This window comes from Selaginella moellendorffii, unplaced genomic scaffold (assembly GCF_000143415.4).
Source record: "Selaginella moellendorffii unplaced genomic scaffold, v1.0 SELMOscaffold_26, whole genome shotgun sequence".
Classification (NCBI taxonomy): domain Eukaryota; kingdom Viridiplantae; phylum Streptophyta; class Lycopodiopsida; order Selaginellales; family Selaginellaceae; genus Selaginella; species Selaginella moellendorffii.
Window position 1 is genome coordinate 59,156 of NW_003314287.1, and position 14,993 is coordinate 74,148.

The 14,993-nt window shown below is 43.8% G+C and overlaps 3 protein-coding genes and 1 pseudogene across 5 annotated transcripts; 2 read left to right on the forward strand and 2 right to left on the reverse strand.

The window, feature by feature from the left end:
• The first annotated feature begins 90 nt into the window (after positions 1 to 90).
• On the forward strand, positions 91 to 3,295 carry LOC9638198 (ENHANCER OF AG-4 protein 2). The gene is made up of 7 exons (XM_002974851.2): positions 91 to 1,628; positions 1,691 to 2,021; positions 2,072 to 2,177; positions 2,232 to 2,335; positions 2,386 to 2,567; positions 2,636 to 3,024; positions 3,075 to 3,295. The coding sequence occupies exons 1-6, from the start codon at positions 91 to 93 to the stop codon at positions 2,979 to 2,981; spliced, it is 2,607 nt and encodes an 868-aa protein (XP_002974897.1). The 3' UTR covers positions 2,982 to 3,024; positions 3,075 to 3,295.
• A 420-nt stretch (positions 3,296 to 3,715) lies between these two features.
• LOC9637692 (expansin-A10) lies at positions 3,716 to 5,935 on the forward strand. Of its 3 annotated transcripts, XM_024679785.1 has the most exons (6): positions 3,716 to 3,897; positions 4,322 to 4,452; positions 4,532 to 4,656; positions 4,728 to 5,049; positions 5,108 to 5,417; positions 5,483 to 5,935. In XM_024679785.1, the coding sequence occupies exons 2-5, from the start codon at positions 4,367 to 4,369 to the stop codon at positions 5,412 to 5,414; spliced, it is 840 nt and encodes a 279-aa protein (XP_024535553.1). In that variant the 5' UTR covers positions 3,716 to 3,897; positions 4,322 to 4,366; the 3' UTR covers positions 5,415 to 5,417; positions 5,483 to 5,935. The 3 variants fall into 3 exon arrangements, with proteins under 3 accessions (XP_024535553.1, XP_002974898.2, XP_024535554.1); XM_002974852.2 differs by lacking the exon at positions 3,716 to 3,897 and having other exon boundaries at positions 4,182 to 4,452; XM_024679786.1 differs by lacking the exon at positions 3,716 to 3,897 and having other exon boundaries at positions 4,182 to 4,397.
• Positions 5,936 to 6,136: 201 nt separating this feature from the next.
• LOC9637693 lies at positions 6,137 to 7,819 on the reverse strand (annotated as a pseudogene).
• Positions 7,820 to 9,019: 1,200 nt separating this feature from the next.
• On the reverse strand, positions 9,020 to 9,553 carry LOC9638199 (CTD small phosphatase-like protein 2). Its single transcript, XM_002975033.1, has one exon. It carries the CDS (start codon positions 9,551 to 9,553, stop codon positions 9,020 to 9,022), a length of 534 nt encoding a protein of 177 aa, XP_002975079.1.
• Positions 9,554 to 14,993: the final 5,440 nt, after the last annotated feature.

The window sequence follows — 14,993 nt, forward strand, 5'->3', positions numbered from 1 at the left end:
TGCAGTGGGCAGGAAGGGTATATTCCTGTCATGATTCTTGAATAGATCCCAGCCGTTGCGCGTGGAATAGGGTTAGGGCTTCGCGGAGCGATGGCGGAGCTCAAGGCGGAGGCCTCGGCGCGTCCTCACGCGGATCGCGATCGCAATTGTGAGTTTCTAGCTGATTCTCGGGAGGATCCTAGTTCTCGGGTGGAACAAGAAGGTGTAGGGCTAGATTCTAGGAGGGATGATGTTCGCAAGGATGAGCAGCTTGATTTGGAGCGCGCCTCGGTAGCTCCTGGTGCCAGCGACGCTGAGGAGGACAAGAATGTCGAGGTAGTGAGGAGGGTAGATGATCCTGGAATTGATCAAAAGGAGGGAGAAAGGAGGTTTCATGGAGAGAAGGTCGAGGATGATTTGAATGAGGGAGAGAAAAACATCCAGGACGATGGAAGGGAAGAGAAGAAGCTCGAGGATGAGAGGGAGAAAAAGATCCAGGAAGAGAAGAAGCTCGAGGATGAGGGAGAGAAAAAGATCCAGGAGGAAGAGGGGAAGGTCGAGGATGATCGAAGTGAGAGAGAGAAAAAGATCCAGGACGAGCAAGAGAAGAAGATCGAGGATGATCGAAATGAGGGAGAGAAAAAGATCCAGGACGAGCAAGAGAAGAAGATCGAGGATGATCGAAATGAGGGAGAGAAAAAGCTCCAGGACGATCTAGAAGTCGCTGGGAGCCAGGAGGAAATGCCGATGGAGGCTGCAGGCGACCCGACCAAGCCAAAGATCTTGCGGACGTTCGAGAGGAGGAAAAAGCCGATGAAGGTGTTCGAGAGAAGGAAGAAGAAGGTAGATGGTGAGGCTTCGGGTGGGAACGAGGACACTGAGAAGAAGGAGGCCATAGGTGCTGAGAAGAAAAAACTCAAGAGGCCGAGGCCGGATGATGGTGAGGATACAAAGCTGGCGCAGGAGGGCAAAGTCGCGAAGAAACCGAAGGAAGGAAAGCAGCGCAACCTGAAAGAGAAGCTAAGGGAAGAAAAACAGGGCACTTCCAAGGAGCAGTCAAAGGAAGGGAAGCTGAAAAACGTGAAGCAGACCAAGAAGCTGTTAAAGTGTCAGTCCGATGACTCAAAGAAGGAGTCGGGCGATGCAAATGGTTTATCGAGCGAGCGTAAAAGAACTCAGGACAGCGAAAAGAAAAAGGTCGAAAAGAAAGCCCTGAAGAGATCGAGTGATGCTGACATTAAGGATACAAAGCAGGCGAAGAAGAACAAGGCCTCGAAGGAGACGACGGAGAAGCAGGACATTTTGAAGGAGCAGCTGAAGGAAGGGAAAAAGGAGACGCTGAAAGAAGGAAAGAAGGAGAAGCTGAAAGAAGGATTGAAGGACAAGGAGAAGGAAAAGTGGAACGATGTGAAGATCAAGGATCGGCCGAACCTGTTCAGGTCTCAGTCCAATGATTCAAAGAAGAAGGAGGCGAAAGTGTCTACTTCCAAAGAATCTAGCGACGGCAAAAGACCTGAGGTGGAAGATGCTAAAAAGCCCCTGAAGACTCTTCATGTGGAGCCCGAGGCCCTGAATAATACGTTGGAGGCAATCTCTACTCCGGTTTCGAGGCTTCTTGACGGTGGAGGTTCAAACAAAGTTCGTGAAGCGTAAGTACAGTTTTTGTCACATTCTACAACCCTTGTTCTGACTGGTTTTTGCTAATTCACAGTTACGAAGCTGCGAAAGAATTGAAGCAGCGTCGCCTAGCCCTGAAAGAGGAAACGGCGTCGGCATCCATGAAGTTTCTGAAAGCAGCGGCTGAATCAAAGCAGCAAACGCAATCGGACTCGCCTGTTTTCAAGGAACCTACACCGGACAATACAAGTCCCGCCGAGAAAGAGAAGCATGGAAGCGACGCTAAGAAACTCAAGGAAAGGGAGAAAGGAATAGCGCTGGAGACTTTCCAGGGGATGCTTGAAACGCTCACGCGAGCCAAAGAGAGCATTCAAAAAACTACGCTCTTTGCGATGGATTGCGCAAACAAAGGAATCGCCAAACAGGTATGGTCTTGGTTTTACGTTCCATGGCTGACGGACGGTTTTACCAACAGGTCATGGATGCTATAATGCGCAAACTTAAGAGGGAACGCGAACACAAGAAGCGCGTAGATTTGTTGTTCTTGGTGGATTCCATGGCGCAGTATCATCATCACAAAGGTGGAAGTTTGTTGTCAGAGTTTTACAAGATTCTGACTCCGTGATGGTCTCCAGGTGGACCGGATTATGCTTCTATCGTGGAAGGCTGTCTTGCTCGTTTCCTGACTGCCGTCGCTCCTCCAAACAGCCCCTCGGAAAATCGCCAGCAGTGTGTGAAGGTAAACTTCGTGTGCTTTCTTTCCACCGTGGCTTGATTCGTTTCCATCAGGTGGTGAACTTGTGGGTGAAGAGGAACATCATGAAAGAAACTCTCCTCAAGGACACCATCGCCAGGCTCGGCATGGAAGCGGGTCTCAACACCACACAGCGGCAGTACCAGCGTCACGACCGTGCATTCCACGATCCCATGCGTGAGATGGGCAGTGACATGCTTGTGGACGAGTACGGCAGGTATGGCTCACAAGCGTTTCTCCCTCACACTCCCGAGGCATGGCTGACGTTTCCTTGTGGGCTTGTAGCAACACAAGCTTTCAGCTCCCTGGATTTCTCGTCCGGAGGGACGACGAGGAGGACGAAGAGATGGAGATGGAGATGGAGATGGAGATGGGAATGGATGTGTCTCCGGTGAAAGACCATAAGCTCAAGGTGGCTATGGAGGAAGCGCCAGAGCCCCAAAACGGTAGGACCCTCGTGGTGAAAAGAGGCGTAGAGAGGCTTGCGCCGCTACCAACGTCGCCACCACCATCGCCCCCGCCGCTACCAGCGATGCCACCGCCATCTCCTCCTCGGCCTCCGAGCTCGCCGCCTCCGCCATACCCGTCGACCATTATCCAGCAAACTTGGCAGCAGCATCGACGGCAGTGATTACCTTCTCATCGTATCTTGTAAAAAAAAATGGAAACCGGTGGTAAGTATGATCTCGTGCTAAGTTCTCGGCGGTCTAACGGAGTGCTACAGGGGCTGGTTCTTCCTTTCTATATACTCGAATCGCTCTCTCGTTTTTAATCCTGGGAAGAGATATCAGATGCGAACGAAGTGATATCTATCCGATCATTTTGCAACGCCGCGATGAGATGATGCTTTGCGGTAAAATCCCAGGGACCAATCCTTTTTTGTACTTGACTACTGTTAAACGAATATTCAGTCAAAGTCAAAGGGATATGCTTCTTGATTCGAAAGAGAGGTATGGCTTCTCGCACACTACTTTTTAATTTTATCGACTGACAAAACCGTTCCCTGTAGTGATCAGAAGAAAGCCGCGCGTTTGCACGTAAAAGAGAGAGTACTGTGCTTATATTTGGTACGGGGGAAACTTGGCACGCACAAACTGCGTGGAGGGCTTGTTTATATACGAACTGAACGTGAACAAGTCTCAAGCGTGAACGTAACAGGTCTGTGTCTGGCTGTTTCAAGTTATCTACTGATTGTTTTGTTGCGTTCCTTAGCTACATTGATGGATCAGATCATACGAACAAACTTGGCGAGCGAAACGCTTGAGCTGAGCACGAACTAGTGCCGTGGTCCTTTTGGCCCCGTGAGGAGTGAAGTGAGCTTCACTGCTAAGCGGAGCCAAAAGCTCTGCGGCACTAAGCTTGTCTGCAAAGCAAAGCGCTCGCAAACACTAGTCGGCCATTCAACACGGCAGGATCGGCGATTATGCTGCTACTAGAAGAAGAGAAAAAAAGAGTGGAGCACGAAAGTACACACATTCTGGTGGTCACATGGAGAAGACGTCAGCTGCGTGCGAGTTAGGAAGAGTCATGTGGAGGGTGTCTTTAAGGTACTGCCATCAGATTCGCTTCATTAGTTAGACAATCGTTGGCAGTTTGCGCGGTTTGTTTTGTTTTAGCTCTATTTTATCCTTGCGATCTTGCCGTTTCTTTCATTGTCTGAGCGTGATCTCTTTTGATCCTCAGGCACAACTCGCTGGATTTGTATGATACTCCACCGTGGTACCACCGGTTGCGTGAACTTTACCACCGTTTGCCATTAAAGCTGTGGTGTCGCAGGGAATGGTGATTCGGTGATGTTTTCCTTGTTGGGCTTTTGGTTTGCTTGCTGTGGCTTTTGTTATTCTTTTCCAGGCTTTTTTTTTTCGTAGTGAATTGATTCGTTCTGTTTTCATGGTATTGTTTGGTAGCTGCTTATACTGGGTCTTTGGTGTCGACTAACTACCTCTCTCCACCCATTTGATCTGATGTCAGGTCTCAATCAATTCACTGTGGATCTGTTCTTTGTATTTAAGGACAATGGCTATACGAACACTCTTACAGCTCAAAGGTGAAGCTAAGCTAGCTCTTCTCTCTCTTCTCTCTCGCGGTTCTTTCGACACAATGTGAGTGAGAGAGGATTGTTGTAAAGCTTGTTTTCTCTTCCCTGTCGGCTAACGACATGATGAATTCATGGTATTCCAGGTCGCCAGTTCTCGCTGCTCTTGGATTTCTTCTCCACTGTACGCTGTTCCAGTTCGCTCAGGGACAAGGGTGGACAAGCGCTCATGCAACTTTCTATGGGGGAAGCGATGCAGCAGGGACAATGGGTACGTAATGCGTGAAGTTTTCTACAGTGAAGAGTTATAATATATGTGTGATGTTCTTCTTTTGTTTGTAGGTGGAGCTTGTGGTTATGGTAATTTGTACAGCCAAGGATACGGCAACAACAATGCCGCACTGAGCACTGCTTTGTTCAACTCTGGATTGAGCTGTGGTGCGTGCTTTGAGATCCGGTGTGACAGTGCTGCCGATCCAAGATGGTGCATTGCCGGGACTTCCGTTGTTGTCACTGCAACCAACTTCTGCCCTCCAAACTACGCTCTCGCAAACAACAACGGAGGATGGTGCAACCCTCCACTGGAACACTTCGACATGGCGCAGCCTGCGTGGGAGCAAATTGGCATCTACAGGGGAGGCATTGTTCCCGTCCAATACAGAAGGTAAAGTCGAAAGCCTTTAAAAGCCGCTCATAACTTTTTCTCGTTTGGTGGATAACAGAGTCAGCTGCGTCAAGAAGGGAGGAATCCACTTCACAATGAACGGCCACACGTATTTCAATCTGGTGCTCATCAGCAACGTTGGCGGAGCAGGCGACGTGCACGCCGTGTCCATCAAAGGCTCCGGCACCGGTTGGCAAGACATGAGCCGGAACTGGGGACAAAACTGGCAGAGCAATGGTCAGTTCCAGGGGCAGAGCCTCTCGTTCAGAGTCACCACGAGCGATGGCAAAAGCGTGGTCTCCATGGACGTGGCTCCCGCCGACTGGCAGTATGGACAAACCTTCGAAGGGTCCCAGTTTGATTGAAAAGTACGTTGTTTTTCTCTGGAGCTTTTCTGGTTCTCGTCCTGTGCTTATGGCTGGCTGTGTTGCAGGGATCGAAGGAAAGAGATGGAAGAGATGGAAGACATGCTGGAAGATGGAAGAGGAGGTAAAAGTTTCATTACATCCATGGAGGAAACTAAGAGCGTAGAGGGTCTAGAAAGGATGGGTTTTTAGCGCAGATTTGAGGATGGGGATGAGATGAAGAAACGACGGCCAACCTCCCCGCCGCTGGAAGAGATTTTAGAGATTCTAGAGAAGCTCGAGGAACAGTTTGCAAAGTCCAAATCGAGCAGACGAGCTCCATCACGCTGTCGGGAGTTTGCAAAGAGTCACGGGGAAAAATAGAAGATAAAAGGAAACGAGGCGAGCGTTATGAAGCTCTTGTGCACTGCATCGAAACCAAAAGAGAAAAGCTTTCTTTAAAAGTTTGCGAGCTTCAGTCCAAATGTATCTAACTGACAGCTTTAAAATCGAGGAGCGGGTTGTGCTTCTCACATGTTGTTCTTGTTTGTTGCCCCACGATGGGCTTTGAAATAATGGGTGGCGAGTTTTTCTGGTCATGGGTCGTGTGAAACATAAAGGGACACTACACATGGCTTTGGGATCTGTTGAAACGATGAAAGGCCGTGAGGAATATGGAAGATTTCAAGTGTTTTTTCTATTCTTGGACGTAAGATCGGAAAGAGACCTTCGCATTTAGCTGGTTTGAAGTTCAAAAGATCACTGCATTTACATTGACAACTTGTTTTCAAGTGCAAATTTGATTATTGCAAGTTTTGAAGAGCTTGTGCGTTGAGGAGGGCAATTTTCAAGCAAACCACCTCTAAGATTCCTCCGCAAGCTGGGCTTATTTTTTATCATATGTACAAAACGGCCATCTTCTTCAATCGTCGGATCGTTGCTCCTAAACTTTTAAAAACTCATTAGCAGCAGCAGGCTCCACATTTGCAAAGCTCTTGCATGCTGTGAAATCCAACCAATCAATGGCAAACTCAATCGCCCATCAATCCTGTTGTCAAGAGAAACTCCCCCTAGAATCGCTCCTCGCCATCAACTCTACCACCTTTCCTATCCCACCTGATCTTAGAAACTACGAAAGAATCAAAAGAACCCCTCCATGAGCCGCGCAATGTCATGAGAACCACGAGAGTTAACCCGCAAACTAGAACTGCTCGCCCTCGAACGTCTGCCCATACGCCCAGTTTGCCCCGGCGACGTTGTAGGCGATGGTGGTTTTGCCATCGCTGGTTGTGACCTTGAAGGAGAGGGCCTGGCCGCCCAGGAGAGCGTTGCTCTGCCAGTTTTGGCCCCAGTTGCGGCTCATGGGGATCCAGTCGGTGCCCGAGCCTTTGATGGAGACGGCGTGCACGTCCCCGGCACCGCCAACGTTGGTGATTAGCACCAGGTTGAAGTAGGCGTGGCCGTTCATGGTGAATCGGATGCCACCACTCCTAGAGCAAGAGACTCTGCAAGAAAACCAGGAAACTTTTCTTAGTTTGGAAAATGAAGAGATCCAAGAGAGAGAAAGATGGATGAAGTCAAGTCAGTTTGAAAGAATCTAAACTCTAAAGAGACTGGCAAGAGAAACAGTAAGGTAGAAAAGCTTTCTGGACACCAAACGTGAGCAGCTCCCGAGTTCAGACAGAAAGTGAAGGTGGGTCTCAGAAAAGCTCCAGGAAACGCTCTGAAAGAACAGTGGACAAGATGTTGGACAGTGAGGGGGATGGGGTGTCAAAGTTCAGACGACATACTCAGAATGGGAACAGAGGTGACTGGATTTCTACCTTCTGTAGGAGATGGGGACAATCCCAGCAGAGTATTGTGCAATCTTGAGAAATGCAGGCTGGGCCATGTCAAAGTGCTGGAGGGGGGAGTTGCACCAGCCCCCATCGTTGCTGGGTTGGGAACTTGGAGGGCAGAAGTTTGTGGCTGTGACAACCACAGAGCCTGGGAGGCACCACTTGGGATCACTGCCACTTGCACACTTGACTTCAAAGCAGGCTCCGCAGCTCAGCCCATCTTGAAACAGAGCAGTGCTCAATGCTGCTGTGTTGGTGCCATATCCAGCACTCACCAAGTTTCCATAGCCACAGGCACCACCTGGAACAAATAGAAACCCAATATGTTAAAATGTTGGAGCGAAAGGATTTGAAGATTTTTACCCATTGTGCCTGCTGCATTGGATCCACCATAAAAGGTCGCATGGGCATCAGTCCAACCACCTCCATAGCCACCACCATGGACTACTCTGCCTAGCAAGAGTGCCATGAAGATCTTGAAAGAGGCAAAAAGGCTGGCCATGGAAACTGGAAAGGTCACTCGTTTAAAACTAGCTTTAGCTACAGGGAGGCTGCTCCTCCACAAACAAACGAATGAATGAATGAAGGGACTGCTGCAAATGTGTGAGGCTTATATAGGACTGGGCTAAACAACTACAGATTTTGTCAAACTTGCCTAGCTAGTTTATTTGGTTTTCTTCTTGGGTGTTTGGTTTGGGGATGTGTGTCAGCACATGATGCTACAGTATCCAAGGTCCCGCCTTCCCTCTTTTCAAGTCGCTGACACCCATGTAACACCAAGCTGTTCAACTGCAAGCCATCTTTGATGCCATTTTGCTACATTGACAATTGTCCTCTAGCACATTTGTCTTTGAAAACTTTCTTGGCCCCATGATCAACTGGGCATAATCTCAAAACTGTTTCCATGCAGCAAGAAAGTGACTCTCCATCCATCTCAACTAATAACTACTGAGGAACAAGAAGATCTTTGGATCAGCTGTGCAGAGCTCCAATCATCCCCGCTGCAATGCCATCTATTCATCCACACATCAACATCAGGAACATTTCTCCTCTGTCAAAAAAGAAATTTGTTCCTTTTCTCTTTTGGTTTTTTTGAAGTTTTATAAAAAGTGGAAAAAAAAGAAGAGAGAGAGGCCATGTTGGCCCATGTGGGGTACCTGTTCACTTGACTGCCACAATGCAACCACATGGGGATGTCAGTAATTGTCTTCCATTTTCCCAAAAAAACCCCTCTGGGCTCCCTCCCAAGAAACTCTCCTCTTTGCAATGCAGCTGTGCAGTTTTTTGGGTGGGGGTCCAGTCAGTGAGTTCCATGAATGAGAGAAAAAGAATCAGACAGTCTGGGTCTGGGCAATTGCAGAAGCTTCAAAACTTAGCCTATGCTCCTTCAAGTTATAATCTGAAACTTTGAAGCTTGATGGTAGATTCCATTCACAGAGGCCTTGTTTGTTTTTTCGCTCAGGGTGGAAGAAGTACATCACAGACAAAACGTCATGTCCTATTTGCACTGCACGATTTCAAAGAAACAATAGTATAACAATGTTTAAGTTGACGAATCCGATCAAACTCGAACATGTTACTGAAAGTACTCTTGTTTTAGGAGATCAAGAACGATCAGTGAAAGTCATAAACGTTTTAATCTCAACTAGCTCTTTGACTACATTGTCTTAAGTAGATTAAAAAAGCATAGCAAATCTAACAAGAGCATATGAGATTCAAGTAAGCTCCAGAAAGTATAATCGCAGGTGTGTAGTTTTTCTTACATCGTGGTTGTCAAGGGATACAAGATCATATGAGATTTATGTAGTCTTTTTCTACGTCGTGGTTGTTTTCATCAAGCAAGGGAATTATATCTCCTTGGAACTTTCCTTCCTTCCACTGCTTGAGAGACGGCCTCAAATCCTCCAGCCCCGCGATCCCTTCCAGCAGCGGCAGCAGCTTGATCAAATGCCTCTCGCGCTCTTCCTCCTCCATGCTCCACTCCGAAAAAGGCACGATCGCCAAGCCATTCTCCTCATTGCCCGCAAACGCCAGCGGATTGTCATCTATGGCCACCACTCTCCTCAAATCCTGCCCCAGAATCTCCAGGGGCTTGGTGCCCCGGACGCAGGAATTGCAATAGAGCCGGCGTGCGACGCTCACTTTGAGAATGTGGTCGATGATCCGATCCGCGCGCTCCTGGTTGCTGGACGTGAAGATGACGATCTCGTAGAGCTTGCTTACTCTGGCCAGGAATTCATCCAGCCCCGGCCGCTTCGTCGCCCTTCCATACACTAGCGTGTTGTCAATGTCTAGCACAAGCGTAGGCTTGGTGCACGCCATAGCCCTAAACCCTAACCACGAACCAGGAATATCCTCCAATTCCCGCCACTTTCAAACTCTTGTGTGGGAGAGAGAGAGAGAGAGAGAGAGAGAACACTTCCGAAAGCCTTGCCTCAAAAGTAATTATCTTCCCCAAATCGCTGTGAAGGATCCAAGCAATTCGTGCTGGTCCAATCTTGTACATTTCATCCTTTGTGAAAGGCCTGCCAGAGATTTGGATCTCTATGTGTAGACTACAAAATAGCACCTGGTCGATCTCTGGGACAAGCAGCCAAAGTAGAAGCTTTGATGGCTGGAATGGCATTTCCTCACACTTTGGTGATGCTAAAGTCCATGATGGAAGGTGAACTCAGAATTACAAAGTGGAAGATTTACCAAGAGATTACGAGCATCTCTTACGAGCCACTGGATCTGAGGGGTATGGTTTCTGCTGAGATCCAATCAAGCTGGCAGTCTTGGCAAAGCTGATCCAGCGCCTGAGCTATGGATCGCCCAAAAGAAGATGAGATCTGAGAAGGAGAACGATATCACTGAAGAAGTCCAGCATTAGGTGCCCATCCTAGAGCAGAATAGCATGTTATAGCTATTCGACTTCATGGCAGCGGGTGCTAGATTTTCTCACACTGATAAGTATGAAGCAATGGGAAAAATCCTAAAACTAGAGTTTCTCGCTACAATCCATGGCCAACGTATTCACCAAGAGTGCATCCATAGACAGAGCAAAGCTGAGCAGCAGCAAAGTTGTGCTCTCCCTTTATAGCCACCCATGCCAGGATCAATAGCCTCTTTGTCATGCATCGCAAGAACAAGCAGTGCACACAAAGTGTAGTTTTGGGTCTCATCCAAAACAAACTAATGCCCAACACCAAGGTCATGAGGAGTCTCTCCATCACCTTCCTGGCCGTGCACAAATGGGTATTGGATAATCGTTTTGTGCTCTCAGTTCTGACTCCCACTCGTAGGAGTATCTCACAGCCAAAATCCAGAACCCACAACAGCAACAGACGGGGCTAGTCACAGGTAAAGCTCATGGTGCCAATTGATCCATTGTCTAGCTCCCCCACAAAGAAAGGATGGGATGATGAGATTCATGAGGCAATGGAAAGTGATTAGATGGAGCACTTTCTTTAGAGTCTAGTATTTTGGAAGTCACTTCTAATGCACAGCTTGGATATGTACTTGAGTACATTGGCAGTGCAAGTCTTGTTTTCTTTTAGAAATCTATCTTTATACTTTTGGACAAAAAAAGTGAGAGAGCATGTCTTCTAGATACAGAGACCCCCCGGACACCCAAACTGTAAAAGGTGATATAGAAAAAATTGGATTTATTGTGCATTCATGATTAGTATAGGTTACAAGACAGATGATCCCAGACAAATGTATCCGGAAATGGCCAAATTAATCTACTTAACCAAAAATGGCCAACTTGGAGCTTGCATTTGTGGTTAGGGCTATTCTCCACTAAGCTTATTCAAGCACTTATGGCTGCCATCACCCCATGTTGCCCTTGTGCCAAAATGCCACATAACACAAGCAAGACAAGTGATGGAAACCTATCCTGCCAAAGGAAATGGTTTAGGGTTCTACCACATTCCATAGCATATTCTGCCAGCCTGCCAAGATAGCATATTCTGTTGAAAGTTATTTAGCAAGGCAACTCAGAAATGGAGAAAGATTTCTGCCTCAACACTAATGCATCCTAAGTTGTCCAAGGAGAAATCCAACTTGCAAATATATATACTTGATTTTGCCATTCATTAAGGTGCCCTGGTTCTTTCCACTTAACTAGAAATCCCTGAGAGAAGGGAATGAGATCCATGAGTTTACAATTGCTACCATGAGCTCTGCACATCTGCAGAACAATGCTAGCACGTAAAATTCTTTGGATCACTCTTCTCAATCAATAATGTAGCAAGGAAACTACAGTGATACATGATTGGAACATCATCAAAGAACCCTAATATAGGGGATTACAATAGTGGTAGTTGTGAATGAGGTAGATGGTGCTAGCATCATCATCTCAACAGGAACCTTGCTCTCCACAAGAAACACTACATAATAAAGAAAGAATAAATCCCAAGAAAATTTATTAAAATACTTTAAAATTATATTTATAAGTTATACCACAAGATTAACCTAAATGTATATTAGCTGTCACAATCCCATATATATGAATATTCTAGGTATATCCACTATCCCTTAAAATATATAGATATAAAATCAACCAAGCATTACTGCATGCAGTAAATTTTTCATATATGCATATTTGTTTTTGGCAATTATACTACTTAATTTATAATTTTTAATATTATCTGAGTATCTCTACTAAAATGAATAATGTTTTGAAACTTTAATAGTATCTCTATTAAAATATGTTAAGTTTTAAATTTTTTGCTCTAATTGCAAAAAAGGCTTTACAAGTATTTTTAGTAGAAGCATTATTGGCTTGAAGTGCTTACATTATTCCTTACAATAAAGGACACCAAAACTATTGTCTATAAATATAATTATTTTCTAAAAAAAACAAAAATAATTTATTGCATATTGGATTGTAAAAAAATATTATGTTTCTCTTGTTTATCTGAATATTATTTACTATAAAATATAGTTTTTGTATATTATTTATAGTTTTGTGAGTTTATGGAATATATAAATATGCAGATTTAATTACCCCAAAAACCATTGTTGATGTAGGAGAGAATGAGTGTGCCTAGTTAATGTCATCTTATAATGTATATCAACTGTATATTGTAATTAACTGAGGTGGACTACTCTATAACAGAAAAAGAGTGTTTAGTAGTAGTTTGAGATTTTGATAAATTTTATTATATACTTGCATACTTCTTGGACATGGTGATCATACTATATTCACTTCATTATTGAAGTGGAACAATTAAGTTGGTCAGTGGGCTCATTTTAGATTATATATAACTTTGAGGTTGTTCATTATTTAAAGAGTTTTATGGCTAATGATGACAATCTTTCTCAAGCTCCTCTCCCTTCTTTACTCTTTTTTTTATATTTTTGATGAGTCTATTGTTCCAGCATCAATAGGTTTTCTAAACAAAGATTTATTGTTATTGAAAAGGAAGCCCCTCAACATAGGGCACACTAATCTATCATCACTCAAATGTTGCTCAAAATCTTTTTGAAACCTTAGCAATGTGGGAGAAAGTATATCCCCTCTCCTAGAATATCCCTCATACCCCTTAAATATTTTAATAGTGGATTATTTCAAAGAATCTCACTCAAAGCTATATATATCCTAATAGATGACCACAGGGGATTGCACGTCGCATGTGAAAGAGATGAAGAGAATCCAAAGAAAATAAAAAGAAAGAAAAGAATTTACAAAGTTTTGGGATTAAGGGAAAACCCTATAAGAAAAATGTGATCCAAGAACTAAGAATTCAACTCAAAAGAAGAGGAAAAAGGAAAAATAAAGAAGAAAGAAAATATAAAACAAAGAAAAAGATAAAATTGCCAAGAAAGTAAAAAAGTACCTTAAATCAACTTTAAAATCCCAAAGAAAAGAGAGTGAAAGTGAAAGTGATGCCCAAAAATGGTAATTATGATAAAGTGAAAAGATTGTGGCTGTAATGATGACTAATAAATGATGGAAAGGCTAAATGGTATGATAGGATAGTGGTGGGGGTCTTTTAGTATGTCATAACTTTCAAATGTGTCTACAACTAACATACTTATTGTAAAAAAAAAAAACATGTGTAGTTAGTGGGTGGCATTTGCTTGGATCATTGTTTTGTCATTGTAGAAAGTGCAGGTTCAAGAAAAACATCTTCTTGTTGAAAGCATTTGGTGTTTTGTTGTGATCAGGTCTAATTAGCTAAAGAAATCTGTTGCTAGTGTCCAAAAACTTGCCAAAAGATGTATCAAGATGGTTTACACTATATCTTGAGTTTGGTATGTCAGAATTCACTTATTGTTATTGCATATACTGTGGATTGTTATGCTGGATATTGTGATGTAGTAAAACCCCCAATATTGTCTATGCATAGTGTGGAAATGGGATGGAATGTGAGTGGGCAAGTGTAATAAATGATGGACAATAGTGTATTGAATGACTAAATTAGCGAATGATGACTATGAGTAAATGAGAATGGAGAGGATGATATGTAAAATAAAGTTATGTTAAGAAAAATTAGGACAAAAAACTAAATCTGGAAGAAAAACTTGAGTTTCCAAATAAACAAGATTGATATAGCCTATGAAGAACAACTCATGGAAGAGCATAGTTATCCAAAGGAAATACCATTTGAAACAAAACTGAAGAAAGGAAGAGAAAGAAAAAAGAGAAAAAAAATGAAAGATTTCATAATAGAAAAATTCTCTTCTGTGATTGAGCTGGTGCCAAGATGTTCTAGGTTGACAAGATATCACACTTTAGAGGGCAATATAACTAGCTTTTGCAACATCTTCAGCCTCCTTCAAGATTCTTTAAAATGAGTAGCATCACCATAATGAGGAAATCTACAGCTCATGTATAAAGCATGAAAGGAAGTGTCCTCAAAGTAGTGAACTCAATTTGAAGCACTCACAAGAATTTGGTGGTCGAGTGAAATGTTAATGATTGCAAAAGATACCACAATCGGTATAGATGATGCCACAACTAATATCCTCTGGCTGGAGAGATTCATAATGATGTTCTAAGGTTGGAGAAGCTTCTAAAAAGAGCTAGGCTGGTGTTGAAGGAAGGGTGCCACCTTTAGCTAATAGATAATCCACAAGCTTTTAGCATGCATGCACCTTGTCCATCTATTGTATCAGAGTATTATAAACCATAAAGAAAAATCATATTCCATGGTTGCAAACTTCCTTAGCAACATGAATATGAGTGACATTAGTTCAATCTCAAGTGAAGTAGCCTCATATAGTGGCCAAGGCTGCATCTCTACCTCATTTAAGTGGACCTTGTGCTCCACAAGCTTAAAAGCCATTGCTTCTCCCTAAAAACTCATATGGATATCACCTTTGTTGATAGAGTTGAGTGGAATCTCCAAGCTAAAAAAAACTGAATTTGACACCTTTTATTATATGAGGAGGTATTATAAAGCCTCCTTCTATGTCTTTACAATAGGATCTATCTTAAAAAAATTACTTTTACAAAAAGTATATTCTCCTCCAACTCAAACATTTTTGAAATCTTAAAAATCTTGTTTGAATCTTTTACCTTCTTAAGCCCAAGTGAACATGGTGATGTAGAGTGGATGGAGGAGAAGTTGAGGAACAAGATTGTTTAGTTAGTGTGCTGAAAATTAATCATATTGCATCACAATGGCAAAGACTTCTTTATCATGTTGATATATAATAAGCTAAGTATTGAATCACTGCAAAGAGGGGTTTAATTGTGCTATTGTAACCTAAAACACATTTTAAGAAGCTAAAGTTTACCATTTAGCATTGAGTATTATCACTTGGTTGG